This window comes from Bos javanicus, chromosome 5 (assembly GCF_032452875.1).
Source record: "Bos javanicus breed banteng chromosome 5, ARS-OSU_banteng_1.0, whole genome shotgun sequence".
Classification (NCBI taxonomy): Eukaryota; Metazoa; Chordata; class Mammalia; order Artiodactyla; family Bovidae; genus Bos; species Bos javanicus.
In genome coordinates, this window is record NC_083872.1 from 74,079,434 (window position 1) to 74,106,593 (window position 27,160).

General features: G+C 51.2%; 2 protein-coding genes and 1 long non-coding RNA gene across 8 annotated transcripts in view; 2 read left to right on the forward strand and 1 right to left on the reverse strand.

Annotated features, from left to right (window-relative positions):
• The window catches only part of HMGXB4 (HMG-box containing 4), a 35,716-nt gene extending 33,569 nt beyond the window's left edge, over positions 1–2,147 (forward strand). For all 5 annotated transcript variants that reach the window (XM_061417251.1, XM_061417247.1, XM_061417250.1 and 2 more), the window contains one exon: positions 24–2,147. In XM_061417251.1, coding sequence (XP_061273235.1) covers positions 24–68 — 45 coding nt within the window. In that variant the 3' untranslated portion in view covers positions 69–2,147. The remainder of the gene's footprint in view (positions 1–23) is intronic.
• LOC133247883 (uncharacterized) lies at positions 932–5,249 on the reverse strand. Its single transcript, XR_009736546.1, has 2 exons — positions 5,189–5,249; positions 932–4,755 (listed from the first exon to the last, which is right to left on the reverse strand). It is a non-coding gene; the product is annotated as an uncharacterized LOC133247883 (long non-coding RNA).
• The window catches only part of TOM1 (target of myb1 membrane trafficking protein), a 41,502-nt gene continuing 19,028 nt past the window's right edge, over positions 4,687–27,160 (forward strand). For both annotated transcript variants that reach the window (XM_061417253.1, XM_061417254.1), the window contains exons 1-3: positions 4,687–5,608; positions 23,438–23,522; positions 26,098–26,176. In XM_061417253.1, the coding sequence (XP_061273237.1) occupies positions 5,557–5,608; positions 23,438–23,522; positions 26,098–26,176 (216 nt within the window). In that variant the 5' untranslated portion in view covers positions 4,687–5,556. The remainder of the gene's footprint in view (positions 5,609–23,437; positions 23,523–26,097; positions 26,177–27,160) is intronic.

The window sequence follows — 27,160 nt, forward strand, 5'->3', positions numbered from 1 at the left end:
AAACTTTTCCCCTTGTTTTGCAGTCAAACACACTAGACAACATTGCTTACATCATGCCTGGACTGTGACAGCAAAGACTCTTGGGACAGAAACCTTTTCCTGCCCTGTTGCTGGCTTGTGTGTATGTGACTGTTCCAGATCCCTTCACTGGCCTCTGGGTGTAGGTTTTAAATTTTTATATATATGCACATATATATATATATATGTAAAATGTAAAATATATACATAGGACTGTAAGTACTTTGCTTTTAATAATTTTATGAAATGGCAAAGGTTTAGCCAAGACGAAACCTTGGCATGAATATGGGCTTGGAATTCTTTCTTCTCCTGTGGTGGATAAATCTGCCTTAAAAATCAATGTAACTTGGGGGCTGGGGGCTAGTTTTGGATGCCTAGTGCGTCATGGTAAGGTTGGCTAAAATGTGATTTTTTTCCAAACTCAGTTGTACCTCCAGACCCATCACTGACCATTTGCCTTACCTGTCTTACAGTCTGAAATGTAATGGGAAAGATTATGGGAAGACGTCAGTTAACTGAAAATACAAAGCTTTTCAACTTGAAGTGACCTAGGTGGGAGGCGATAACATCGTTCCCATCTGAAAGTTATTGTGATGGCCTAAGTGAACTTAGTAGAGGGTTCATTCCAATTCCTGCTCTATCGGTGTCCATGTCTCAAAACTTATTGTAATCATTGGTACCATTGGCAGCCTCTGTCTGGGCCAAGGAGTTTTGTGAGCCCTGGAGTGGGTAAAGTCATCAGTGTCACCAGTTGCACAGTCTGTACTGTGAACTGACCCAGAGCATTTGGTCAGCAGCACTAAGAGCTGGTATCTTCCATGGGCAGCATCAGCTCAGCTCACAGTTCTCCCGCTTGGTTGTTGGGCGGATGTAGAAGGTGAACTTTGCCCAGCCTAATTCCTGGGATCTTCTCTTTGGCTCCCCTGCTGGCCAGATACATGGCGTTTCGCATTCCACACATAAGCGAATTGCAAAAAAAAAAAAAAAAGTACTGTGTTCTCATGTAGGTTTATTTATGTGCGAGTATGAATGTGTTTTAATTATGTGTATTTAACTCTTTAAACTCCCTTAGATTTTAATTTATCCTGTAAATTTCTGTATATATAATTTAAAAAACAAGAGCCTCCACCAGCAACAGCATGTGGAAGAGACTAGATTTGTCATTTCTTCCTCCCCTCCTTCCTCTGGCCTCCTCTGCAAACTCCAGATCACCCACTCTTTAGGGTATTGTGCCTCAAGACGGAATCATTATGTTGGGATTCTAGTTCTTTACAATTAAATAATGTCAAGAAAGTGAAATAAAAAGGAATGTTACCATTCCCAGCTGCCCTCATTTCCAAAGAACCAGATTTTGCTTCCAGTTCCAAAGAAAACAGTAGAGCCCTTCAGGGTTGTTTTTAAATTTGGTGCAAGAGTCCACATCAAAACCAAGCTCTGAGGTGACTGCTTGCTTCCCTTGGCCTGGATGGAGCAGAGGCATCAGAGTCGATCTCTGAGGATAGTGCCCCCAGCCTGCATCCTGTGTAACTCCTTCCGTCCTTCTTCCTTCCCATCCATACGGTCACAGGACTGTGTTCCTTAAAGGTATTCTGGCTGCCGAATGCCTTTCTCACCTCAGAGCAGTTTTGAGATTGAACTGGGGAAACAGAAGGGAACAGGAATGTCTGGGAACCAAACTACGAAGAGCAGACGTCCTGGTTTGATTTCGTGTGTCAGCGCTTGTCGCACACCTCCTCTCTACCCAGGTCATCTCCTGTTGGACACAGGGTATCAGGGAAGGGGCCTCGGAGACATGGATGAGTACAGAAAGAAGCCAGTCCCACCATCGTCATTTGTACACATTAACGACGTCTTGACGAGAGCCTGCTTTTTGTTTGTTTGTTTTCCTTTAAAGTCCAACCCTATTGTATTTGTATTTAAAATTTGTAAACATTTGTATAATAATCTGTTCCTTGTGGTATTTGGTACTATTAGAGGAAAAACTTTGGATTCAGACCTTCTTGCAGTTTTTATATCATTGTTTTATTTTGTTTTTTAAATAAATTCTAGCAGTTTGATCCAAATCCCATTACAGTTGTATAAAGAAATAAAATTTTGTACTTATATTATTAAAAATCACATTTTTAATATTTGTAGTCCAGTGTCAGCTATCTTTTTCCTGTGGCAACCAAAGTGCCTATGAAATTTTAAACCTGTCTTTCACATTAAAAAAAAAAAAAAAAGCCCATCTGGAATAGAGGTCAAGTTTCTGATCAAAGCTATCTTCCTAACAAACATCTTGCTCTGTTTCTATTAACTTTTACATTGAGGACTTTCATCTTCTCTTTTGCTAATTGCAAAGCCAGTGGCTCTGTAAGTGTAGCTATATTCACTGGCAAATGAAATTGTATGCACATTACATTGTTGGCCTAAGTCAAATATCTATCAGTCTTGTATAAGAGTTGCATTCAAATTGTGTGCTAAATCATGTGTTTCAGTACTGTCCTGATTTGCTGAGTTACACTGGATTGGATAAATCACTTAATTTTATAGGTATCTGCAGTCCTGTCTATAAAAGTGTTAATGTCACTTCCCTGTTTCCAAGCCTTGCAGCCAGCCAGCCTGACATGTATGTTTAGTAATACTGTGAACATCTAATATATGAGATTAGAACTTTCAAGGTAAAATTTTCAACACAAACATAAGGTGTTAATAGTCATAAATAATAAAATATTATGATTGGCTGTAAGGCTCACTTCTTACAGAGAGGCAGCAAGAAAGAGATCACCATATTGCTGAAGAGTGCTTTGCATATTTTATTGCACTTAATCCTCCCCCAAAGATTTATAAATATTATCCCCTTTTACAAATAAGGAGACAGGTACAGGAAAGCACTTTCCCTGAGTTTAAACAGCTAAGTAAATGGCAAAGCCAGAATAAGCACACTGGAACAGCAAACCCCAAAGCCGAGGTTCTCTTCTACCCCATGCTATCCTATGCTAAGTCACTTCAGTCATGTCTGACTCTGTGCAACCCCATAGACGGCAGCCCACCAGGCTCCCCGTCCCTGGGATTCTCCAGGCAAGAACACTGGAGTGGGCTGCTATTTCCTTCTCCAATGCATGAAAGTGAAAAGTGAAAGTGAAGTCGCTCAGTCGTGTCCGACTCTTAGCGACTCCATGGATTGCAGCCTAACAGGCTCCTCCGTCCATGGGATTTTCCAAGCAAGAGTACTGGAGTGGGGTGCCATTGCCTTCTCTGCTCTTCTACCCCAAGCCACCTTCGAATTTAAATTGTGTATGTAATTCATCGGAATCCTTCTCCATTATCTGCAGTCCTGAGCAAATGTGATTGCAGGAAAACTATCAGAACTATTCATTGTCCAAATGTTCTTTTGTCCTAGCTGGACTTTACTATAGGGATCTCACTTTTCTTGTCATACTGTGGTCTTTAAATTTTGGAAGCAGAGTATCTTAATTTTTTTGTTTAAATGTACTTAAAGGTTATAATCAATTATATTACATTTATGCATTGTCAGTCTTGAGGGATTTCAACATTTTTATCCATAGTAAGGCATTTGATATTGATATTGCTAAAATGCTTAAAAGGAAAAATTAAAACAGACTATTTACTAAATGAGTTTGTTCTGTTAGGAAATAGTTTGAAGACATAGTTTGTACTGCACTTAATGTTTTCCATTTATATTACTATTTATTGTATTGACAAAATCTACACACTTCCATTTCTAATTTAATAGCTGTACAACTTTCTGTCTGCATGGAGTTAATATAATTTCACTCCCTGTTTGGGGGTATGTGGGTTGTTGCTGCTTTCTTACTATGAAGGATGAAACTTATGGCTGTTCTATTCTCTGTAGTAAAGCCAAGATCTGCCTATAATCACTTCAAACCAGAGTGATGCAAGAAGGCAAGAACTTCCAGTCATCCAACATAGTGATATTAAAGGTTAATGGAAGAATCCAAAGGAAAATCATGCTAAATACTTGCCATACTAACAAGCAATATGCTTAAATGAAAAAAAACATGGAAGGTACCTACCTGACATGAAAATCATCATAAGTGCACATCCCCCCTTTATAGGCTAAATGCCATTGCTAATTTAAATTTTCAAGCATTAGTCATCGTGCTGGACAACAGTGAGAGAAACAGACATAGCATCCCAGCCTCAAGGAGCATCTAGACTACTGGGGGACTGGTTATATATTAACATGTCTCATGAGCATTATTAAAACACTTCAAAGCACAGGAGTACATGATTTCAATAAAGCTTTTATATGGTACAATAAAGATGTCAGACCCTATTGACTGTTAACAGTTAACATACAGAAGTGATAAAGTTGTAATTCAGGTTTTCTATCATCCTAAATTTGAAAATTACTAGCCTTTCAAATTAAAAATTCACAAATATGTTCGATAAATACTAAATCACCTCGCAGTAGCTCAGACTACCAAAGCAGTGGTTATTGTATCTTTTGGAGTGCATGTCATTAGAAGCAAAAAAATATAACCAATAGATAAGATATCTAATGAGTAAGTGACACAGCTGAAACATGGCACACGGGAACATGGAAGAAGATATATGAATTACAAAGCTGGAGAAAGCCTTTGAGATTCTTAGCTTGGGGTCCACTGATGTACCTCAGGGACCCCAGAACCCCTCTGAGGTACAATTCTATCTTGCCTTTTTTCTTCAGAAACGCTCGAATGCTTTGTACAATTTCTCAAAGGATCCTGTGACCTAAAAAAATAAAGTTTAGAAGTCCTTGATCTAATTCCAGAATTCAGAGAAAATGGAAGCCTGCTGTTTGAATCACACCGTAAATGAATGGCAGAGATGTGTCCTAGGACCCACTCACAACATTTGTATGCTTTCTGCCACCCTGAGCTCTAGCCCATCACTAGCTGCAATTCATTGAGTTGTCTCTCAGTGTCAAGGTCTCGAAAATCCTTGGCTCTTGCCTTCTATTTGAGGTAAGGGAATCTGGGCTGCAAACATGACGCATTTTGCAGCCAGGAGACCTCAGCCTCAAACAGGAAGCGTCCTCTCTGGGTAGGGAGGCAACAGGCCAGAGAGGCTGTCAACCCCAGCACCGGGTGTGTAGTCATACTGAGGTCCCGGGAGCTTAGACTAAGAGCTAGAGCTTTGGTCATGGCTTGCTGGGTAACCTTACCCAAGTCATTTCCCGGGTCTGAGATTGGGTTTTCCAGACGTGAAGAGCTCAAAGACCACGCCCCTAAATCCTTAAGCACGCATGGAGGGCGTGGCTTAGCGAAACCCACGCCCCCTGGTCCGCAGTCGCCCTACGTACTGCGTGATGTCCACCGACGCCAAGTTAACCGCAGTGAGGTCATCACCCTCCGCCTCAGGGAGCCGACACTCCATGTCCGAGGCGGGGCCTGCGGCTCGGCTCCAGACTGCCTCTGCCCCGCCCCAGCCGCGCCTCCTCGAGGACGGTCCAGCGCGTCACGTGACGGGTCCGCGGTGTTGGCGGTTGCTGTCAGCTGATTCCCCGGCTTGGTGGCAGCGGCAGCAGTGGCGATGGACTTTCTCCTGGGGAACCCGTTCAGCTCTCCGGTGGGACAGCGCATCGGTGAGTCCCCGGGGCCCCGCGCAGCCCCAACGCACCACTCCGCGTTCGACCCCGGCCCCCCAGGGTACCTCCAGGTCCCGAGTCACACACCGGAGGGAGGCAGGGAGGGGAGTGAGGCTGGCGTGTCTCTCCCAGACCCGGCCCCGCCCTGCCTCCCGCCTGCTTTGATTGACAAAAGCCGCTGTCCACTAGGAGGCCTCGGATTGTGATGGATGCCCACGGCAGCCAATAAATAAAGAGAGAAGGCGGGCCCGCGTGGCCGCGGCTCAGCCAATGTGCAGCTGCTGGGGTCGCGAATCCAGGCAGAAAGTTTGGGGGGTTAAAGGGACTGCGTGGTTTTTGCAGTCCTTGGGTCCCTCGATGGTTTCTGTCGTCGCCTCCCCTGCACGGGTTACACCACCTGGGCTCTTGCCATTTCCTTCCTGGCTCGTCTGGAGCTGCGAACACTGATACCTGAGAAGGGCTGGAAGTCCATTCTCAAGGACCAGGAGGCTGGGGCTTGGCGGCCGGGCGGGCATATTGCGGGCAGGCGGCTGGGAGCCCTTCCTCCGCCAAGCCGGGGCTAGACGCTGGGGAGCCCACCCCACGAGAAGGCCAGGCCAACGCCTCAGGAACTGCCGGCCGTAGCCGCCTCATCGGCCGGCACCGAATGGACCGCGTGGAGTCGCAGACTCGGAGCTGGAAGGCATCTTCGAAACCACCTGATTCGGCCTCCCTCATTTCTCAGCAGCTGGGAGGGCCAAGCCCTCTGGGCGAGACACAGGCTCACTCAGAGCCCAGGTCTCCTGATTCTCTTGGCACCTGTTGACCCGAGACTTACTAATGGTGCGGCGTTGGCTGTCTGTAGAGAGGATCCCTCCCCCAGTGATGAGGGTATAATAATGATCCCTGCCTCCTTGGGGTTGTTGTTTAGGTTAAACTCGTTCATAAGTGTGAAGGATTTAGTGCCTTCCACGTGGCAGATGCTCTCTAAAAGAAGGTGGTAATATTTATTATTGTTACTGAGACACCACCAAGTGAGGGTTCCAAAATCCTGAGAATGGCTGGACAGTTGGTCTCACAGACACTGATTCCTGCCCACCATCTCAGAGAGGACCCACAGGCCATGGCCCGGACACTTCACCAGAACAGTCTGGGTGTGCTTCGTCGCCTGAATAAACCGAGGGAAGTACTGTGAAAGCGTCTCTCTATCTTTTTGATGATTTTTAGCCTAAAGTCCAGACTGGGAAAACTGGATCTTTTAGACAAGACATTCTTTTCATTCTTGCTGTCTTAGAAGTCAAACCTCACTTAAGTCTGTTAACCCAGCTCTGTGTTGAAATCTCCCCCTGCGGCTGTTTGTGGCTCTTTTGAGGTGTTGTAATCAAATGTTTTGAGAGGATGCTGTCAGTAGAGACTTTACACACCAGGAAGCTCCTGGACCTGAGAGGGGCAGCTGCTCTCTCAGGACCCTCACCCACCTGCTACACAAACACACACACACACTGATGAGTCATTGTTTGGAAGCTGAAGAGAAGGCAGCTCATCTCTTGTCTATATTTCTCCAACTGCAGAAACCTCTGCTTTTATCACATGTCAAGTTTGAGACTTCCTACCCACCCACCCCCCAAAAAAGAAAAAAATTCTGGTTCACAGTCAGCCAAATATGCCTGAGGCTTTCTAGAAAAGCTCGTTGGGACTCCAGGCTTGAGGTAGTCAAAGAAAAAAGCTTCTCTTCTTACCCTGAAGGGTTACCTGTCTTGGGCAAGAAATATTCAATCCGAAGAGCATGCTACTAAACTCTTAGTCCCTTAGAGCACAGACCATGTTTTACTGCAGGAACAGTCCTTATCCTGGGGCTCTTCTAATCCAGGGCTATCATCAGAATCCCCTGGAAGACTTGTTAAAGCATCAAAGGCTGGGCCCCACCCCCCCAGAGTTTATGACTGTAGATCTGAGGTGGCCACCAGATTGAAAACCTCCATTCTAGCCCATCCCCTTCATTCTACACTGGAGACTGAGGCCAAGAGAGGGAAGGTGGAAAATAGGACTCACCCAAGACCCCAGTGACGTGGTCAGAAAGCTGAGATTTCAGGGACCCCTCTGAGTCCCTGAAATCTGAACCAAAGCTGAAGAGGCTCTAAAAGTACGATTAAATGAATAATGTCTGCTATTTGAGTTAATACCCTCAGTATTCCTTTTCTTTTCTTCCCCCCACCTCCACTCCCGGGGTGTGGGGGAGCAACAGCCCTGATCAGCTGTAATTACTAATGACCTAGTATGAGCTGCTTGCATTTCTATAAACTGCAGGATTGAAATAATCTCTTCTCGAGCCTGCCAACTTCATCCCCCAGTTGAGCATAGAGCCCTGTCCAGTTGGCAGCGCTGAGCACAGTAGGTCCTGATGGTGTAAATCAGAGCGCAGTGTCTCTCGACTCAGAAAGTTTGCAGTCAGCCATCCACACCCCTTTCTGCTTGCTGCTCCCTCTGCCTGGAATGCCTGCTGCCAGTGCCTCCTTCAAAGCTCCAGGCATCATCACCTACTCCATGAGGCCTTCACTGACCCCTTCAGATCCAGCCATTGTTGTTGTGCCCTCCCATCACCCTAGTTCCTCAGGCTCACTCCCTGTCTGCCTTTGGGCTCTGCTTCCTGGGTGGAATGGTGGTTATGGCAGCATCCATTTCTCAGAGTGGTTGTGAGAGTGAAGTGAGATGCTCTCTGGAGAGGGCGTGGCACATTATCAGTTTGCAGGAAACATCGTCATCATTTTTATTATTTTCACCAACGTCACACTAATAAAGCGCTGTGGCATTCTGTTAGTAATTGTGCGTGTGTTTCCCCTGCTGGACTAGGCTTTGTGAGAGCAGATGCTGAATCTGACTGATCCAGACCCTGGGTACTTAGCATCATGCTGACACATGACTGGAGGGAAGAAAGGAAAAAAGGAAAGTAACAGTTTGTGAGCAAACACCAGGTGCCATACTCGCATCGCAGTCCTGTTGTCAAACCCAGGTTTGTGTGCTGGGTGTGCAGTGTGGCCAAACAGACCACAGCGGGAGTTTGGAGCAGAGAAAAGTTTATTGCAAGGGCCCAGGAAGGAGATTGGGCTATGCAGGCTCACAAGACCCAAAATCCCACTGGTTTTCAGGGAGGAGTTTCTAAAGGCAAAATTAGGAGGAGGGTGGAACTCCAGGGTTTGTAAATTTCTCCTGATTGGTTGTGGGAGGTAACAAGGTGGGGCTCCAGGAATCTTAGGCATCAGCCTTCTGGTTCCATCTAGTCTGGGGTCTCCCTGCTTGCGCAGACCTGAAGTCACCATCATCCACCTGGGTGGGGCCCCAGCTCCTATAGTAGAACTCAGAGATGAGTATCAGATTGTCAAGTAAATCCCTTGAGAAGGAACTAGGACTCTTTTTTATTGCTGCACTCTTGTTTCTTGACTGCTTTTCCTTTGTTTCTGGGTTCCCTCCCTCCCCTAATGAGTAACTGAATCTGCCCTTTGGAATTCAGGGAAGATTTAGGAGACAGACGCCTTTTCCGCAAAAACAAGAAACGGGGGACACTGAAAAGCTTTCGTACCCAGAAGGGCCCTGCAGGATACCAGTGGTTTTCAAAGCCCCCTTTTCTTTGATACTCTTCAGTCTTGGGGGCAACAGGTGTGGGACAAGAAAGGGAATAAAGTTTTGAATAAAGAAATTAATATGAACTTGACAGAGGAACTCAGTTTTAGGGGGAGTCGGTTTCAAGCCTACAGGGTTTTGCTATTTTTTCCAATCATCAAAAGTAAATCTGAAGGAAGGTGTCACTTCCCAAGGTTTCCCAGCTTCCTAGAGTCAGGACCCAGACCCAGGTCTCTCTGCCTGCAGAACTGAGGTCCTCTCTTGCACCCTCACCACCCTGCCCCTGGCTGGTCAATACCTGTTTGGAATTTGGAGCAACCCAGCCCTCCAGCAGCCACAGTTATTGTTTGACCCACAGACCAGCTTTTCTGCTTGTGGCGCTTACTGGGCCCTGAATGTTTCCAGGTCACTCGTGCTCAGTCAAGTCAGTCATGTCCAACTCTTTGTAACCTCGTGGACTGTAGCCCACCAGATTCCTGTGTCCATGAGATTTCCAGGCAAAAATACGGGAGAGGGGCGCCATTTCCTCCTCCAGGTCACTAAAGAATCCACTGTGAAGTAAAGAATATGCACAACCTAAAAGTTGAGCATTTTGTTTTGTCTGGAGCCCACACTGAGAACTACAGCCCGGGAGGCAGTCTCTCAGATAGCTCTTAGGCACCGTTCCAAAGAGGTCAGGGAGGAGCCAGGAGATATAGGAGTTTTTGCTGGGGGAAGGCAGGTGGAGGGGGGTGGGGGGACACACAGTCAGACAGCAAAAGATGACTGCTAATCACAAAAAGCAGACATCACAAATGAATGATTTTAGTGCTTTTCTCTGTGTGGGAAGAGGCAAGAGTCTGGGCGTTTTGAAGTCATTCCTTTGGTGTGCATCTTCACTATCTAGGCCCAGTATACTCTTTTTCTCCATCCTGAACTCTGCTCAGGTGCACTTTGGTGAAGGGAGGGTGCCGCTGTAACCAAAGGCTTGATGGCCACAAGTGCTTTTGTTTACTGAAATGGTGGGTGATGCTTTATCTATCAGGAAAGCTTCCAGTGGGCAGCAGCCTCTGGCTGAAAGGACCCCAGATAGTGAGTACTAGCTGGTGTTGACTCAGCCCTTTTCTTCCAAGGATTTAAAAACCCATCTGAGGTATTTTCTGAGGACAGCCCTGGCTGGCCTTGTTTTAAAAACCCAATTTTCCACCTCCAGCTGTCAGCTCACCCCAGCACTTTGGAGGTGCAGCTGACCCAGGAGAGCCAGCTGCAAACAGCAGAGACTCTAGACACAGGCAGTGCCTGGGGACTACCCCCTAGTCATGGGGCAGGAGGAAAGCTCAGAGCCTAAGACTGAGCCCTGGGGTGGACAGGAGAGGTGAAAGGTCAGGGAGAGCCGCTCTTAGCCCCACAAAGGCCAAGCTAGGGGGCTACCAGAAGGCATCATAGGTGGGAGACAACAGGCATTAGCAGGAAGAGAGCCCCACAGGCCCTCAGGGCTGCCCTTTGGGGAGCAATGAGTGGAAACCAAACCGGACATTCAGGCGTGTTGTCAAGGGAATGCCAGGCTAGGTGGCAGGAGACCTGGGTCCGGCTCACGTTCGCTCCTGACTGTGTCTCATTCCTTCTCACCACTTTCTGTTAGGGGCCATCACTCTCCCTCATTTACAGAGGACTGAACAACTGAGGGGACGGTGAGGACAGGGGAAGGTTGATATTAGAGAGAAGAAAGAAATGGCTGGGTACTGGGGAGGAGTGATGGAACCGATTCCATCACTCCAAGGAGCTCAGTGCCAGCACGGTTCACAGCGGGACTGGGCGCAGTTTGGTAGTGAGCTCCCCATCACTGGAGGTGAGGAGGGGAGGGAGGCTGTAAGCAGGATGTTGCGTGGCTGGCAGGGTAGACTAGACCAGGATTTGCAAACTTTTTCTGTAAAGGGCCAGAGAGTAAATATTTTCAATTTGTGGGCCGTATGGCTTCTGCTGCAATCTATTGGCCTCTGCCCTCAGAGGACGAAAGCAGACAGACAGTGTCAGTGAAGGGACATGGCTGTGTTCAGACTTCTTTTGTGGACACTGAAATGGGAATTTCATGTAATTTTCATGTTATGAAATGATCTTTGGAATTTCTTTTTCAACCATTTGAAACTGTAGAGACTAAGCTTGTGGGCCATGCAAAAGCAGACTCCTTTTGGCACATGAGTTTATAGTTTGCTGACCTCTTGGCCAGAGGCAGAATGATGGGGGGCATTGTGCTTCAAAATGGGGTCCCAAGATATCCCTGTTAGAGATGCTTGAGAACGCTCCAATTCTGGATCCCCCGATTCAGAATCTCTACCACTTCCCGCTCTTTGCTATGTGGAGCCCTTGCAGCTTGAAGCTCCGATTCCTTGATCTGTAAGTGCTGGCACCAGGTTAGAACCCAAAATTTGTCTCTTAAGGATAACAGGGACTAATATCTAGAAAGGGCTTTGAGTCAGATGGCCACACGGGGTGTGTTCCTGAGTCAGACCAGGTGGTCCAAATCCTGGTTTATCCATCGTCTGCTTTGTTACCTGAAGCAAGTTACTTAACCTCTCTGTTCTCCAATTTCCTGTCTTAAAAATGAGGATAATAATAGCAGGGATCAGTCAGGATTGGGAGGTTCAGCCATGTAGGGAGGTTCTCATATGGTCACGTTGTGAAGCACTTGGCCCATTGCCCACCAGACAGTAATTGTCCATAATTGTCAGCTGTTGTGATTTTCCCCAGGTGTTATTATCATTGATGGGGCAGAATCTAAGGTCACCGGGGAGCCAGGGTACCCACCTAGGGCCCTGGTCCCAGCACAGCCTCTATCTGGTCTTGGTGTTACTGGGAATGAGCAGTCGCAGGCTGGGTGGCAGCCACAGTCACAGACAGGTCAGGTTTCAGGCTGTGGGGTGGAGCCGGTTTTCACTTGGGAATTAAAGCCTTTGCCTGACTGTACAGATGGAACTGGTGAATAGGTTTTGTTTCCTCCCTGAGCTTAAAGAAATAAGAGTAAAGTCCCACATTTCCGCCCTTCTGGTTTCAGAAAAAAACAAAAACCCTCAGTCTTCTAATTAGCCTGGGGCCATCACTCTGAGGATTCAGGACAAGTTAACTCTTTACCTCCTTATCACGGAAGTCTCTGGCTCTCTCCAGACTTCTGCCCTTGTGTCCCACCTTTAGTTGTATTTTCATAGTGTCTTCCTTTTGTTCACTTACGTTTTTAAAGTTGGCCTTATCCTGTGTAATTACATCCTGAAGTCATGACTTTGACAAGCTGCTCGACATTAAATAGGCAACTCTAAAAATGTCTTTATGTTTGCTCATGATCCCACCTGATCCCAGGTTTGCTCGTGATCCCAGATGGCACATTTCAGCCACTCAGATGTAAGCAGTCTGAATAGGCTCAGAACATAGACCCTGCCTCAGAAGATTTGGGTTCAAGTACCAGCTCCTCCCCTCCCCAGCCATGTCCCCAGGCAAGTGACAGAACCTCCAAGGGGATTGTGCTTCCATGGACATGGAAGACTTGAGAACTGGTAGAGACCCCAGAGTGCCATGAAGAGCCAAGCAGCTATGCAGGACCCATGGGAGGAATTGGGCTTTACACCTGTGGGGAAAGCAGGAAAGGGAAGGAGGGAATCGGGAGGGAGGAGCCAGCCAGGTTACAGAGATTGAGACCAGGAGAACGAAGGACAGGCAGAGATGTCCTCTGTTCACCTGGAGCTTGAATACACTGATGCAGGATAAACCCTGGGTTGGTTCCCTTCATGTGTCGATTTTGGCCAGGTCACGGTACCCAGATATTTGTTGTTGTTGTTTAGTCACTAAGTTGTGTCAACTCTTTTGCAACCCCATGGACTGTATAGCCCACTAGGCTCCTCTGTTCAGGTGATTCTGCAAGCAAGAATACTGGAGTGGGTTGCCATGCCCTCTTCCAGGGCATCTTCCCAACCCAGGGATCAAACCTGCATCTCCTGCACTGGCTGAGCCACCAGGAAAGCCCACACAGATATTTAGCCAAACATTAATCTAGATGTTTCTGTGAAAGTATTTTTTTAGATGAAATTAACATTTAAGTCCATCTTTGAGAAGAGCAGATTACCCTCTATAATGTGAATGGGCCTCATCTGACCAGTTGCATAGAAGAAAGACTGGCCTCCCCAGAAGATGGGATGCTGCCAGCAGATGACCTCTGTACTTGAACTGCATCTGTCTCCTGCTTGTCTGTCCTGCAGATTTTGAAAGGTTCCATGCTGTAAAGAGCAAAATTGCATAGGAACCTGGAATGTTAGGTCCATGAGTCCAAATTGGAAGTGGTCAAACAGGAGATGACAAGAATGAACATCAACATTCTAGGAATCAGCGAACTAAGATGGATTGGAATGGGTGAAGCAGAGACATTACTTTGTCAACGAAGGTCCGTCTAGTCAAGGCTATGGTGTTTCCAGTAGTCATGTATGGATGTGAGAGTTGGACTATAAAGAAAGCTGAGAGCCGAAAAATTGATACTTTTAAACTGTGGTGTTGGAGAAGACTCTTGAGGGTCCCTTGGACTGCAAGGAGATCCGATCAGTCCTGGGTGTTCATTGATAGGACTGATGTTGAAGCTGAAACTCCAGTACTTTGGTCACCTGATGCGAAGAGTTGACTCATTTGAAAAGACACTGATGCTGGGAAAGATTGAGGGCAGGAGGAGAAGGGGATGACAGAGGATGAGATGGTTGGATGGCATCACCGACTCAATGGACATGGGTTTGGGTGGACTCTGGGAGTTGGTGATGGACAGGGAGGCCTGGCGTGCTGTGGTTCATGGGGTCGCAAAGAGTCAGACACGACTAAGCGACTGAACTGATACTGAAGCCTCCACAATAGCACAAGAAATCCCTTAAATCTCTCTATGGATAGATAGGTACATAAATAATAATGTACATGCCTACATACGTCATACATACATCTTTTGCATTCATGAGTTGGGGGAAGAAAAAAAGAATGTCATATATGCCTTGGCCAGTCCCTTCAAACCTCTGTTTTCACAGTTTTGCTCCTTCTTACCTGGATAGTTTTTCAAAAGCCTTCTTTCAGCAAACTGGAATTTTCTTCAGTTAGGTACTATAGTTAGCTGTATCAACTTCAAAATTGTGGGTTGCCAAAGTTATGCCTTCGGTGAGGTATTTTCGAGTTCCTCTTGTGGCGTGTGGTTACAAAATGGCAGGGGAGAGGCAGCCAGGGTTTTGGGGAAGGATGGGTCAGCAACTCAGGAGAATGATGGAACTTTCCATGCTGAGTCTGGAAAGAGCTGTTCACTGGAAAGTGGGCTTCAGGACAGTTTGCTGGCTGGGGGAAAAAAAGAACGGCTTCTGCATGTATGTGATTTAAAAAGCTATTTTTTGGGGATGCTTGAAATTTTCAAGCAATGATTTGGGGATTGATATTTCTAGTTGGTAATGTTTGTTTGGGGGCTGGCTGTTGTGCTGGGTGGGACGTGGAGCACATGAAGTGTCTTCTCTCATTTCCTCCTCACATAACCCTGAGGGTCGGTGCTTTAGTTATCCTTTCCTCTATTCTGCAGGAGGGGAACTCGGCACAGAGAGGTTAAGGAATTCACTCAGGTCACACAGTCAGCGAGTGCTCCCGTCAGGACTTGAACTGGGGTTTGTCTGTGTCCAGATCCCACTCTCCTAACTTTGCCACCTGATTGCTTCCCCTTAGAATTGACAGGGACCTGGCAGGTTTCCTTTACAGTGGAAATGTGTGGGTCCAGAATGCGTGTAGTTTGAGTTTGTTCGTATTCTTCTTTCTGCATTTCTGCACCCACGCATCCCCAGCCTTTAGCGCGTAGGTTTCCTCCTCCTGCTGGACTGCACGTGACAGAGCACGGTTAGCACCTGCCAGCACTGCCTCTGTTATCAGGGCAGGAAAACCTTCGCTGGGAGCCGCCAGAAAGTTCCACTAACGTCAGAGGCCAGCACTGGGTCACAGGGCCTCTTCTGACTGCAAGGGAGATTAGAACACCTAAACAGAGTACAGCAGTGGAGAGTATCTTTCACAGCAACAGACTCTGTGGGGGTCAGGTCCATACGGTGGAGTGAGTAAACATCTCATGTAGTCCCAGGGTGAGTTAACACGGATACCGCCTCCCATGTGGACAGGTACGTGAGTTCCCATGCTGCATTTCCAGGAGGACAGCACAGCTGGCCAGTGTCCCAAGGGGATGATGGGAATGGCGAAGGCTCTGGAGGTCACATCCAGAGTGGGGTGGTCACAGGAACTGAGGATGTAGCGCGGAGGTCAGATTAAAGAGGGACATGGTACTTTTTAGGGCTTCCCAGGTGGCACTAGTGGTAAAGAACCTACCTGTCAAGGCAGGAGACATAAGAGACACAGGTTCAATCTCTGGGTCAGGAAGATCCCCTGGAGAAGGCATGGCAACCCACTCCAGTATCCTTGCCTGGAGAATCCCATGGACAGAGGAGTCTGGCGGGCTACAGTCCATGGGGTCACAAAGAGTCTGACACGACTGAAGTGACTGAGCACACACGCAAGGTAGTTTTTAAAAATATTCATAGGACTGGGACTTCCTGGCAGTCCAGTGGTTAAGACTCCACACTTCCAATGCCAGGGGCAGAGAACTAAGATCCTACATGCCACATGGCATGGGCAAAAAAGTTAAAAAAAAAAAAATTAAAAGTTCATAGGACTGCCAAGTGGAAGGAAGATTAGGATTTCTACACAGCCGCTACTAAAGGGTCTACGAGGGCCAAAGGGTGGGAGTAGTTTATTTAAATTAAAGTGCTCTAAGGGCTTATTGTCCTGTGAATATGGCCTCATCCTTCATTCAGTCATTCATCAAACACGTCCTGCAGGTTTTTCACAGGCCTGGTCATCCAGTCTGGTGTAGAGAATTCCATGACTCACAATCTCCACCCTGGAGCTCACAGCTTAATGGAAGAGACGGAGGAACAAAGCAGTAAATACTGCAAAGTTACCGTGACACTAAGCAGAGCTTGTAGTTTTGTCTGCGCAGAGTCCTGTTGGCCTAGCACAGAGGGCAAGGCCCTCTGGGGATCCAGGCAGGCCCCATAGGAAGCAGGGCCCAGGCAGAAGGCCCCGGCAGTGGGAGGAGGAAGCGGGGAGAAGACCAGGCTCCACACTACATCCCGCCACCAAGCTTTGGGGTACCCTGGCTGCAAGTGACAGACAGATACCCAGCCAACACAGCCAAGCCGGCCCCACATGCTGGGCTTACCTGGCAAGAAGTCGGAAGGTGGGAGGTTTCAGGGTTGGTCTGACAGCTCAGAGATGTCTTTCAACACCCAGACTCTTGGTCCTGGACGTGCCGGCTTTGTCTCCTGAGTGTGTCCCCCCTCAGCCTGAGCGTGTCCCCCCTCAGCCTGAGCTCCAGGCGCCATGCTCCCGTGCTGGCTCCCAGAAGCGAAGGAAGGAATGAGCGAGACAAAGCTCTCCTCTCCCCAGTGCAGCCCCACAGACACCCCATGCTCCCCAGGGATCAGGACTGGGTGGCTTGCCCACTCCTGGACTGGGCACTGCCAGTGGGTAGCGGGGTTGTTGTTTTGGGTAGGGACGAGGGAGGAGTTGCTAGGGGGCAGGCTAGGGGTGTCCATGCCTGATTCCTTCTGTCCTGCTCCGAGGACTGGTCTTCCAGGCCGTTGGCATCACTGCCCTTCTCCTCTGGCTGCCTTGCTCCCTCCAGGACCCTCAGCCCACCTCCAGCTCCTGGATCTTTCCTGGTCTCAGAACAGCCTTGTCTCCCTCCTTCGGGCCCTTCAGACTGACCCTCAAGCTCCTTGTCATTCCTCTTCTCCTCTTCACCCCTGAGGTTTCATCTTGGAGTCTTTGCAAGACTCTCATGCTCTTCCGCTCCCAGGAATGTCCCTCCTCATCTCCTCCAGGCCAGCAGCTCATGCCCTGTGCTCAGCCCAGAAGGTACCTCCTCACTGGAACCTTCCCGGTTCTTCCCGTAGGTGCTGACCCCTCCCCGCGGCTCCCCGGTGCCCTGGACTGACCCCAGTCACATCACTTGTCCTTTTCCTCTAAACACATCTCTCCAGCTGTTTTCACTGACTGCTGTTGGGCCTCCCCAAGGGCAGGGATTCTGTTCATCTTTGCCCCTCTGGCACCTGGTGCAGGACTGGACGAACAGGAGCCGCTCAGAGTGTGTCGTGGGAGAGAGAAGAGAAGGGCAGGAAGAGGGCACCTGGGAGGCAGTGGAGAGGTGGGCAAAGGGGGCAAAGGGGCACTGGGCCAGCGATGGAGGCAGACGTGGGTGGGGAGAGGGGCAGGGATCAGAGGGAGGGGTGGGTACAGTGAATTCCAAACAGCATATCATTTCACTCATAAATATTTCTGTGTCTTTTAAGGGTATGGAACAGGAATTGTAGTTAGAAACAAATGAGCCATAGTCACAGTACCATTACACATCTTTAAAAAAATTATGCTGATGTGTTTTTTAAATCCTGAAAACAGTGAAGACTAGAAGGGAAATCTCAAGGGTTCACCATGGCTCCTTTGAGCGATATGAGTAGGTGGCCTTGAACACTGGAAAGGTGACAGTTCCTGAAGATCAGGTGGCCTGTGGGCACCCTCACAGGGGAGCTGGTCATAGGAGGAGGATCTGGAAAGAGAGCCCGTGGGAGCTCTGGGTCGAGCTGGCGCCTCATGTCACTGCTTGCTTGATCATGGTCAGCTACCTCACCTTCTATCCCAGGTCGGTGAGCCCTGCCCCAGGCGTGGTCACGGTCAAGGTGGGACTTGAGCTGTCGGCCTCACCCTTTAAGACACTTCATTACTGTTTGCAAACCATATTTCATTGAATCTAGAAAGAAAAATCTACCGAGTTCTGACAGGTCGTTATTTGTAAGCCACATCCTAGCAGCAGAGGGGCTCAAGAGTGGACAAGGGAGCTTAGGTCAGTGAAGCATGAGGAGTCTTCCCCGGGACAGAGTGGGGACGGGTGCTCAGCAGCGAGGTGCCCTGGAGCCTCGGCTGGTCCTTCCACAAACGTTGGCTGAACCTCTACTCTCTGTCCCACCAGAGGGTGGGCCCGGAGAGAGAGATGTCTCCAGAGCTCGGCATCCAGCTGAGGCAGGCGGGAGCAGAGCAGAGGGGGAGCTCACAGGTCCAGACCCCCCTAGACCGGCTCTGCATCCCCACTCTCCACTTCCGGGTGTGGGTGTGAGCTGTCCCCGCACGTGGTATGGGCTGTAGGGTGGTGACAGGAGAGGAGGGTCCCAGGCTGACGGGCAGGGAAGGCCGGTCATCTGGTTGCTGTTGTCCACAGCGTCAGTGCGGAGGGGCAGGATGAGCCTGGCACGGTTCACCTGGCTGGAGGTACGCTGCGGGGCTAACACTGGGGTAGGGCCTTACAGGTCCTCCCATTGGCACATCTGAATCGCACACCCCTGTGCTTGTCTCAGCACCTGCTCTTTTCTATCCAGGGGTTTTTCCCTTCTGTGATGCCACGGTGGCTGCCCACCAGGCTGCAGACTTCCTGAAGGCAGGACCTGGCCAGCTCTGCTCACCAGTGTCTCCCGGGGCCTGGATGACATGTGTTCAGTATGTTTGAGAGGCACACAGCCTAGTAGCTAAGAAACTCTTGGGGTTCGAACCTCTGCTCTGCAACACGCACACTCTATGACCATGGCAAGCCACTGGCTTCTCTGCTCCTCAGTGTCTCCGCCCTCTGCCTTAGGGGCTGTGGTGAGCGCAGTGGGGCTGACGAGAAGTGCAGGGCCTGGGGCTTGGTTGTGCTGAGAAGCCGACAAGTGTTGGTGGTGAGGGCTGAGGTCTGACCGTCACCTGTGACCTGGTGCCTGCCTGGAGGGGAGCCAGGCGCCCCAAGCAGAAGCCCTGATGCATGAAAGAACAAGGGCAGCTGAGGGACGGAGGAGACCACAGCGGATTGTGGCTGGGCTCAGCCTCAGATGTCCCTCTAAGCCCCTAAAGAGATCTGGTTTTTGATCCTCGGGCAGTGGGGTATCATAGACAATATTTATACAGAGAAGAGCACTGGTTGGATTTATGCTGGGAGAGGAGAGTGTGAAGGTGATGGTACAGGGCTAGGTGGGAGACAGGCCCGGAACCAGAGCTGCGACCGTGATGACAGAGGTGGGCACCTCAGAGACACGTTGAGCAGCCGGGCCCCTGGGGACCTGGTGACGGAACGTGCAGGGTGGTGGGGAGGCAGCTCTAGGCTGCTGCCCTCGGGCTGACCTGGCAGGAGGCAGTCAGGGGGACGGGCACCCACAACGGTGACCCACAGGTCCCCTGAGCTCTACAGAAATGGCCTCCTATGAAGCAGGGCTTCCCCCATGGCTGAGAGGGTGGGCTCTCCAGAAACTCAGGGTGCCCCTGGGTCGAGCAGGCTGGCTCCAGGGGCCTGCAACTGGAGACTGCGGTGGCCACTGTCTGCTGCTCTCATCCCGGGTCATGGTCGTGGGACTCAGCAGCAACCTGCCACTGCTCTTCAGCTGGCGCACTGCACATTGTCAGGCTGAAAAGTCCCATCACCTGTAGGGGCGGCCGTCTTCTTCCAGCTTCACAGATGAGGAAACCAAGACTCTGAGGCTCAGAGCCTTGCCCATGGTCTCCGAGTTCAGAGGTGAGGCCAGGCTTGTCCCACTCCAAAGCCATGCCACCACTCTGGCTGTGCCGGCACCAGCCCCACATGGAGAGGACAGACTGCTGAGCAGACAGACAAACGCCCCAAAATCCCCAACCTCCACCTGCCCGCCCGGACGACAGCAGGTGACTCACAGGGCCCGGCTTCCTCCAGAGCTGGGGGACAAGGGTAGGATTGCCCCAGGGCCTCAAAAGGTCACAGCCAACAGCAGAGAGCTCGAGAAGTCAGCTGTCATTCTTTTGGAACTAGTAACCATTGTCAGTGTTTTTATTCCGCCTTCTTAAAATAACCAGCTGAGTTGCTTCTGCGGTTAAAACCAAAAATAAAACACACATCCCCAGATTCCTGTGGGTTTAAATTTCTGCCCTTAATAGAGCATGCCTACCCCTTGGACCGTTTTGCACCTTTTTTTCTTTTCTTTTTTTTTAATCTTCTGGTCAAGCTGCTCAGCTTATGGGGTCTTAGTTCCCTGACCAGAATAGAACCCACGCCCCCTGCATTGGCAGCACAGAGTCTTAACCACAGGACCACTCCACCAGGGAAGTCTCTGGACATCTTTATTGAGGAAGTCCTAGAACTGTCCCAGCCCTGAAGGGAGGGGTCTGGGCGCACCTCCCTTCTGCTGGAATTGCTCAGATGTTTCTTGTCTCCCTTCTGCCTCTTCCTTACCTCCTACCTGCTCAGACTGACTGCAGAGCCCCCTTTACCCTAAACCCCCTACAAAAAGCTCCATCCTCCGAATGGCTCCGCCCACAGCTGGCACTCAGGACTAAAGAGCTTGGCCCTGTGCTCAGGTTGGTGTCAGACTCGCGTTCCAGGGGTCCCACTGCACCCACCCTGGTTCCTCAGGATGGCTTTCTCTCGCTCATAAATGCCCCATCTGCCCCCTCAACAGCTGCTTGCCTTTCTAAATGATCATAATCCCTTCTAAGACCTTGCCGCTCTCTCCCCCAGGAGGAGGGAGGTGCCGTGGTTTTCAGCAGTCCCTGGGGAGGTCATAGGGAGGAACCAATGGAGGAACCACCGAGGGCTGCTGGTGGAGCCAGGGTCCGGAAGGAGGGGGTAGATGGGCTGAGTGCTCTGGGCGCATCCTTCTGGAAAAGCAGAGTGCCTAATGCCCGATGGGAGATAAGGGCAGAGGCAGCCATAGCCACCCTCCCTCACCACCGTGTGACCTCTCCATGCCTCAGCTTCCCCATTAGTTAGACAAGGGCAGTAGTGGCACCTTATAGCTGCCAGGGCCCCAGTCACCTTCTTGATGTAAACAGCTGAGTGTTACCTAGCAATATAACTTGGGAAGTGAAAACATCACCACTGTGGAAGAGCCTTGTAGGTCCAGCCGGGGGCTAAGGGACCTTTGAAGGATTTGGGAATGGACGGACACAATCACACCTCAGGTTCCAGAAAGTTCACTCTGGGTTAGCATGGAGAATGAGTGAGGGGAGCAAGGCGGGGAGGTGCCCTGGCTGGCAGAGAGCAGGGCGGGGAAGGGAGGGGCTGGGATGGAGAGAGCGTCCAGGGCTGGAACTGGCAGAACTCAGTGGATCATTAGAGGCAGTCAGGACTTGGGTTGATGAGCCCTTCCCGCCGTGGGACGGGGTTACTGAGACGTGGCTTCGGAAGGAGGTGCTATTCTGCATGGTTGATCAGCCACTGCCCCCCAGACCCTCAAAAGTAAGACCCAGCCCTCCCCTGCCCAGGGGTCACTTGTCAGCTCTTTCGGTTCTTCATATGTGGTTCAGTAGGCGTGTAGTCCCAGGGGTAGGGAGTGTGGCCCAGAGAAGCCACACCCAGGACATACTTGTGGGATGAGTAAGTCCCTCTTCCACCCTTTTAAAGGGAGCCCTTTGTCAACCCCTCTCACAGGCCTAAGCCAGGAGCCAAGCAACCTGCCTGCTGCCAGGTCCATACCTGGATGCCTGGCTGCCTGGCCCGTGTCCTGAGCTACCCAGGCCTCCATCTAGCCTGCAGGACCCAAGGGGGCCCAGGGTGGAGCTAAAGTCAGGCTGGTTTCCAAACGTAGAGCATGGAAGCCACTGTTCTAGGGATCTGACTATGCCAGCCCAGCCCAGGCTCTGCCCCACAGGATAGGACTGCCTGCTGGCTGGAGGAGAGCCCTGACCAGTCTCACAGAGCCTACTCATCTGTCCTGAGAGCTCGGCCTCTTTGAGCACCACAAGGCAGGGACCATGTCCGCCTGTCCACACTGCACCCCCGGTGCCCAGAGCAGGCCTGGCATGTCACCCCATGAGCAGGGTGGTGCGGGAACCTCCCCTGCACCATCGTGTGTAATAAGGTCTGGGTGCCTGGTCCACGGGGGCTCCTGGTAGATACCCCACTGTGCAGTGCCTGGGGGTGCACCGAGGCTACAGACAGGAGCACTCCTAGCCTGGAGCTGGGCTCTCAAGCTGAGAACTCAGCCATGACGGGGGATCTTGACTAGTGTCCTAACCAGTGATCCAGCCAGTGGTAAACACTCAGGTGCGTGCTTGACAGAAACGCAGGGATAACGCGCAGGGCAGACTCTTGCCTGAGACAAGCAGGGTATATGCAATCCGCTGGAGCTTTTTTAAAGCTAGGTCTGTATGTGGATGGAACCTAGAAGGTACAGAGGTCAGAGAAAACAGGCAGTGTGAACGCAGGTTGGCACTTCGCTCTTAAAGAATGTTTTTGAACGTCCTAGGATTTTCTCTTCCTGCGTTCATTGTCCACCCACCACCTCTCACGCTGGAGCACACTGAGCAGATTTTACAGCAAAGGACCTCTAAACACGGCCTCTCCAGGCCTGGAGAGTCTCGTAGCCGGCTACATGGAGACCTCACCCTAAGATCCAGACAGAGTGGTTGGACACCTTTGTGAATATGCTAAATGCCACTGAAATGGTGAACTTTACTTTGTGTGACCTTTGCCTCAATTTTAATAAGAAAAAGACCTGCCACCACTTAGAAGCACCCGTTTGGCACCAAATATCCTGTCAATGCTGGTTTGCATTACCAGCTTCCCCTGGGTGGTTCTGCAGGGCACCTCAGAGTCCACCTCTCTGTAGATGAGCTGACACAAAGGGAAAGGCCGTGGCCAGGCCTTGTGGTAACAGAGTCAGGATTTAAAACCCCGTGTCCTTGGCTGTGCAGGTAAAGAACATCACTGGGAGAATTGAGAGGAAACTGAGGAAAAGGGAGCTAGGGGCCGGGAAGGCAGGTAGATTGACTCTCCATTCGATGTGTTTTTGGAACTTTTTACACTTTGAACCTCAGAAGTGTTTCCAAGTCCAAAGATAATTAAAAAGTCAAGAAAGAACACTTACTTGCAAGTATAAAACCAAACCCTGTTCTCAATATTGTCATGTCAGAAACAAGCACACTGAGGCCAGGCCTCTGAATCCATCCGCTGCCTACGTGGTAGACTCAGCCGGGGCTTCCCTCCTGGCCTCACATGGCTGCTATAGGAATTAAGAGACGAAATGGGACAGTGAAGGTGATACCATATACATGGTGCTGGCCCACCTCAGTGCCCAGAGGCGCTGTCCTCCCCACTCCTGCTCTCTGAGTTTGTCCATCCGGGACCCCCGCACACCTCTGTGACCTGTGATTTCTTGTCCTCAGAGAAAGCCACGGATGGCTCCCTGCAGAGCGAGGACTGGGCGCTCAACATGGAGATCTGTGACATCATCAACGAGACTGAGGAAGGGTGAGGACCGCAGGGGGAGAGGGAAGCGGGCGAGGCGGCCACTGCAGTTCATCTGAAACATTTCAGAACCGTGATCTAGTCTGACCATCTCATCAGGTGGGTGAGAGGCCCAGAGATGCCACGTGTGCAGCCGGTCAGCTGGCCCCTGGATGCTTCCCACCCAGCGGCCACAGCACAGCCTGCTGGCTCTTCCAGGGACATCACCTGTGCGGCATCTTCACAGGACAAAGCCAGCCGGAGGCTCCTAGAATCCGGAGGTGGCCCCAAGCCCCCTCTGCATGCCGTGGGACGGACTGTGCATCAAGGATACCTAGCTTCCCCCGTGAGCAGGGACAGACTTTCATTTCCTTAAGATCTGAAAGCAGCACGGAGGGTTGGGATTACAAGGAGGCCAGTGAACATGCAGCGGAACCGAGAGAGACTGGGCAGAGTTAGTGTTTCTGGAGCACAGGGCACAGCCTCCTGCTCAGGGTCAGGGCATCCCACTGAAGCACGTGGTGTGGCACAGGCACCGTGGTCCCAGTTCCTGGCCTCTGACTAGCATTGCTCACCAGCATCTGACCTTGGGCAAATCACTGTACCTCCCCAGGTCTTTGTCCTCAGAGACAAAGCTCTTTTCTGTCCAAGGCCCTGAGGGGAGCAGAGAAGGGTACAGGGTCACTGTCCTTCTCATGAAAAACCAGGGATGAGATGGAAGGGGTGTGATGACCACCGCCAGCTGGAGGAACTACCAGAGGAGGCCTCTGTCTGGAAAATGAGGCTCAGGAGTTGGAGCAGGCTCTCAGCGCTCCCCCCATATCTCCCTGCAGTGGTCCAGTTGCCCTGCAAGGGCTCCCTCACCGTGTGGAGGGAGCAGACAGGCAGCACCAACCTCAGAGCTAAGGAGGCTGTAGGCGTCTGCGGCACACAGTCAGGGCCAGTCAGGAGCGCTCAGTGGCTGCCAGAGCCTTCCAGTTCCCCAGCCGTGTGCCCTGGGCTCGCCAAGGTGCTGGGTGGGGACATGCCTTCCTGCATCTGGACTCCTGAGTGTGGCGGGGGGTGAGGAGGTGGGCAGGTGGTGGGGTCCCCAAGAGGACTGAGGCAGAAAACCTCACGGAGCCCGGTCGTGAATGTCGAGGCTGGAGGTCACTGCCGTGTCCTTAGAGAAGCAAGTCCCCATCTAGCTGTAGACATTGGCGGAACTGGGGTCATACTCGTTCAGGTGCTGTTGATGCGAGTACCTCCTGAGTTCCAGGCTCTGCGCAAGGCCCAGAGGATCCAGCAGTGAGCGGGGCAGACATGACCCTTGACCTCACTGAGCTTGTCATCTAAGCCTTTGTCTCTTGTCTGCTGCCACCTTGGGTTGCAGCCTTCTTGTCATCCACTTTGTGCCCTGGCAGAGAACTAGACCTGCAGGCCCATAGACTAGAACTAGACTCGTAGACCCATAGCCACAGGACACAGGCCAGAACTGCTGGTTCCTTGTGCTGCGCGCCTTCTCTGGTCACTTGGTAAGAAGTGGAGACTCGTCCCTTCAGAGCGCTGACGTGGCCACAGGTGAGCGGCCAAGCCAGGAACAGAAACCAGCTTCTCCCAGGTTGGAGCCCCGAGGGCGGCTGAGGAGCTGCCCCAGGGCGTTGGGTTGAAGACTGCCCTCACACCCCAGGGGCAGGGTCCCTCCCCGGCTAGGGCCATTCGGTCCTTCACCCCTTGTGTCACCTGTGTCCCCACCGCCCTCCACGCAGGTCTGTTCCCAGGAAGCCTTGGCTGCCTCCTTCACTCCTGCACGGAGCCCCCGTCAGGGTTCCCGACTCTCCTATATTGCCTTTGATGGATTTGGCACTGACAGCCCGACACGTCCAGCCAACAGCAGGACAGCCCCCTCCCCACTCTCCCCAGCCTAGAAGTATTGCTTGAGCTCCTGCAGTGCACTGGGCTCTGGGAAGGCAAAGTGTCAGAGGAGAATGCCGCCCCCGGCCTCTAGGGGGTGTCCTCTCTAGCTGGGCAGCCCCGGGGGGCAAATGCAGCCAGGAGATGAGGACTGGGAAAGGGTCATGAATCAGCAGGATTTCAGCTGGGCTTTTACTCAGTAGGTGTGCAAGTTGTGGGCCACAGAGGCTTTTAGGCCGGAGCAGTCCAAGCAGTGTGGATCTCCCCTGCACAGGGCTGAGGGACAAGGACACGGGGTGAGGCGTGCAGACAGCCGTGGGGTTACAGGTGGAGCAGGGAGAGCGGCTGCCGCGCTCCCCTCCCCACCATGACCACAGGCCTCGCCAGCCCCTCCCTCACCTGCCACCACACGCATGGCCTCCTTTCATTTCCTCCCCACCTGGGCCTGCTCCAGACTCCTGCCTCTACTACCTGAACCACTTTCCCTGCTCCTTCCAGCTGACACCATCCCACCCTTCACACTCAGCTGCAGGCCTTGGAGAAGGAGGAGGCTTCCCTGGCTTCCACACCCACCCACCCGCCTCCCCCTGGGTGGATAAGAGCCGTTCCCGTCTCCCAGCACCTCCTGATCTCAGGCACGCAGCCTCCCTGCTGGATAAAGAGGTTCTGATCCTCCGCCCATCCTTTCTTTTGTCCTTCTGCCCAGTCCCAAAGATGCCTTCCGAGCCGTGAAGAAGAGAATCGTGGGAAACAAGAACTTCCACGAGGTGATGTTAGCTCTCACGGTGAGTGCCCCATCCCTCCATCCATGAGGATCACAGTCCACCAGGGGCCTGGCGGGACTCCCAGCCACCCTGGGGCCCCTCTTCCAGGTGGTAGCAGTTCAGTCACTAAGTCGTGCCCAACTTTTGCAACCCCATGCACTGTAGCCTGCCAGGCTCCTCTGTCCGTGGGATTCTACAGGCAAGAATACTGGAGTGGGTTGCCATTTCCTTCTCCAGGGGATCCTCCCAACCCAGGAATTGAACCCAGGTTTCCTGCACTGCAGGCAGATTCTTTACCAAACAAGCTACGGGGCTGTGAGCAAAGCACTGGCCTGTCTACACAGGTGGCCAACATGGAGTGACAAGAGAGGCTATTTGGAAAAGTTCTCTCCAGCCTACTGGTGTGGGGAACAGACACACGGAGGCCCACAGCCCTCTAGGGCCTGTCGTGGGACACCTGGGCAGAGGACCTGCCTGGTGACACAGAGACTCAGTGCGCACAGGCCTCTGGCGGGCAGTACCCAAGTTGAGTTCCAATTGACACTTGGACTAATTGGCCCTGAAAAAATGAATGTAATGCAAATGTCAGAGGCCAAGGCCAGTCCTTGCCCACAGCAGGGCAGGACAGACATGAGCTGGCAGTCAGGGTGGGTTTGGCTGGGGAGTGGGGTTGGAAGGACTCTGTCTCTGCCTCCCCCAGGCAGTACTTATATTTGGATTAATCCACTAAACTGAAAGTCAAAGGCAGCTCCTGCCAGGAAGTGGGGACAGGAGTGGGGAAGAAAGTTGAACACCTTTTTCCTAGGCCACAGGGTCACCATTTCAGTGAAAGTTCTCTGCTTTCCACCTGAAGAGCCACCTCCCTCTAGATTGTGCTCAGCTCAGAGAAGGCCTCAGGACAGGATTCTGTGGGCACCAAGGCCACTCAGCCAGGGATCTCCAGCCAGTACTCAGCCCTCTGCCCACCGCAGGCTCACCCCAAGCTACCCAGACCCTGAATCCAGC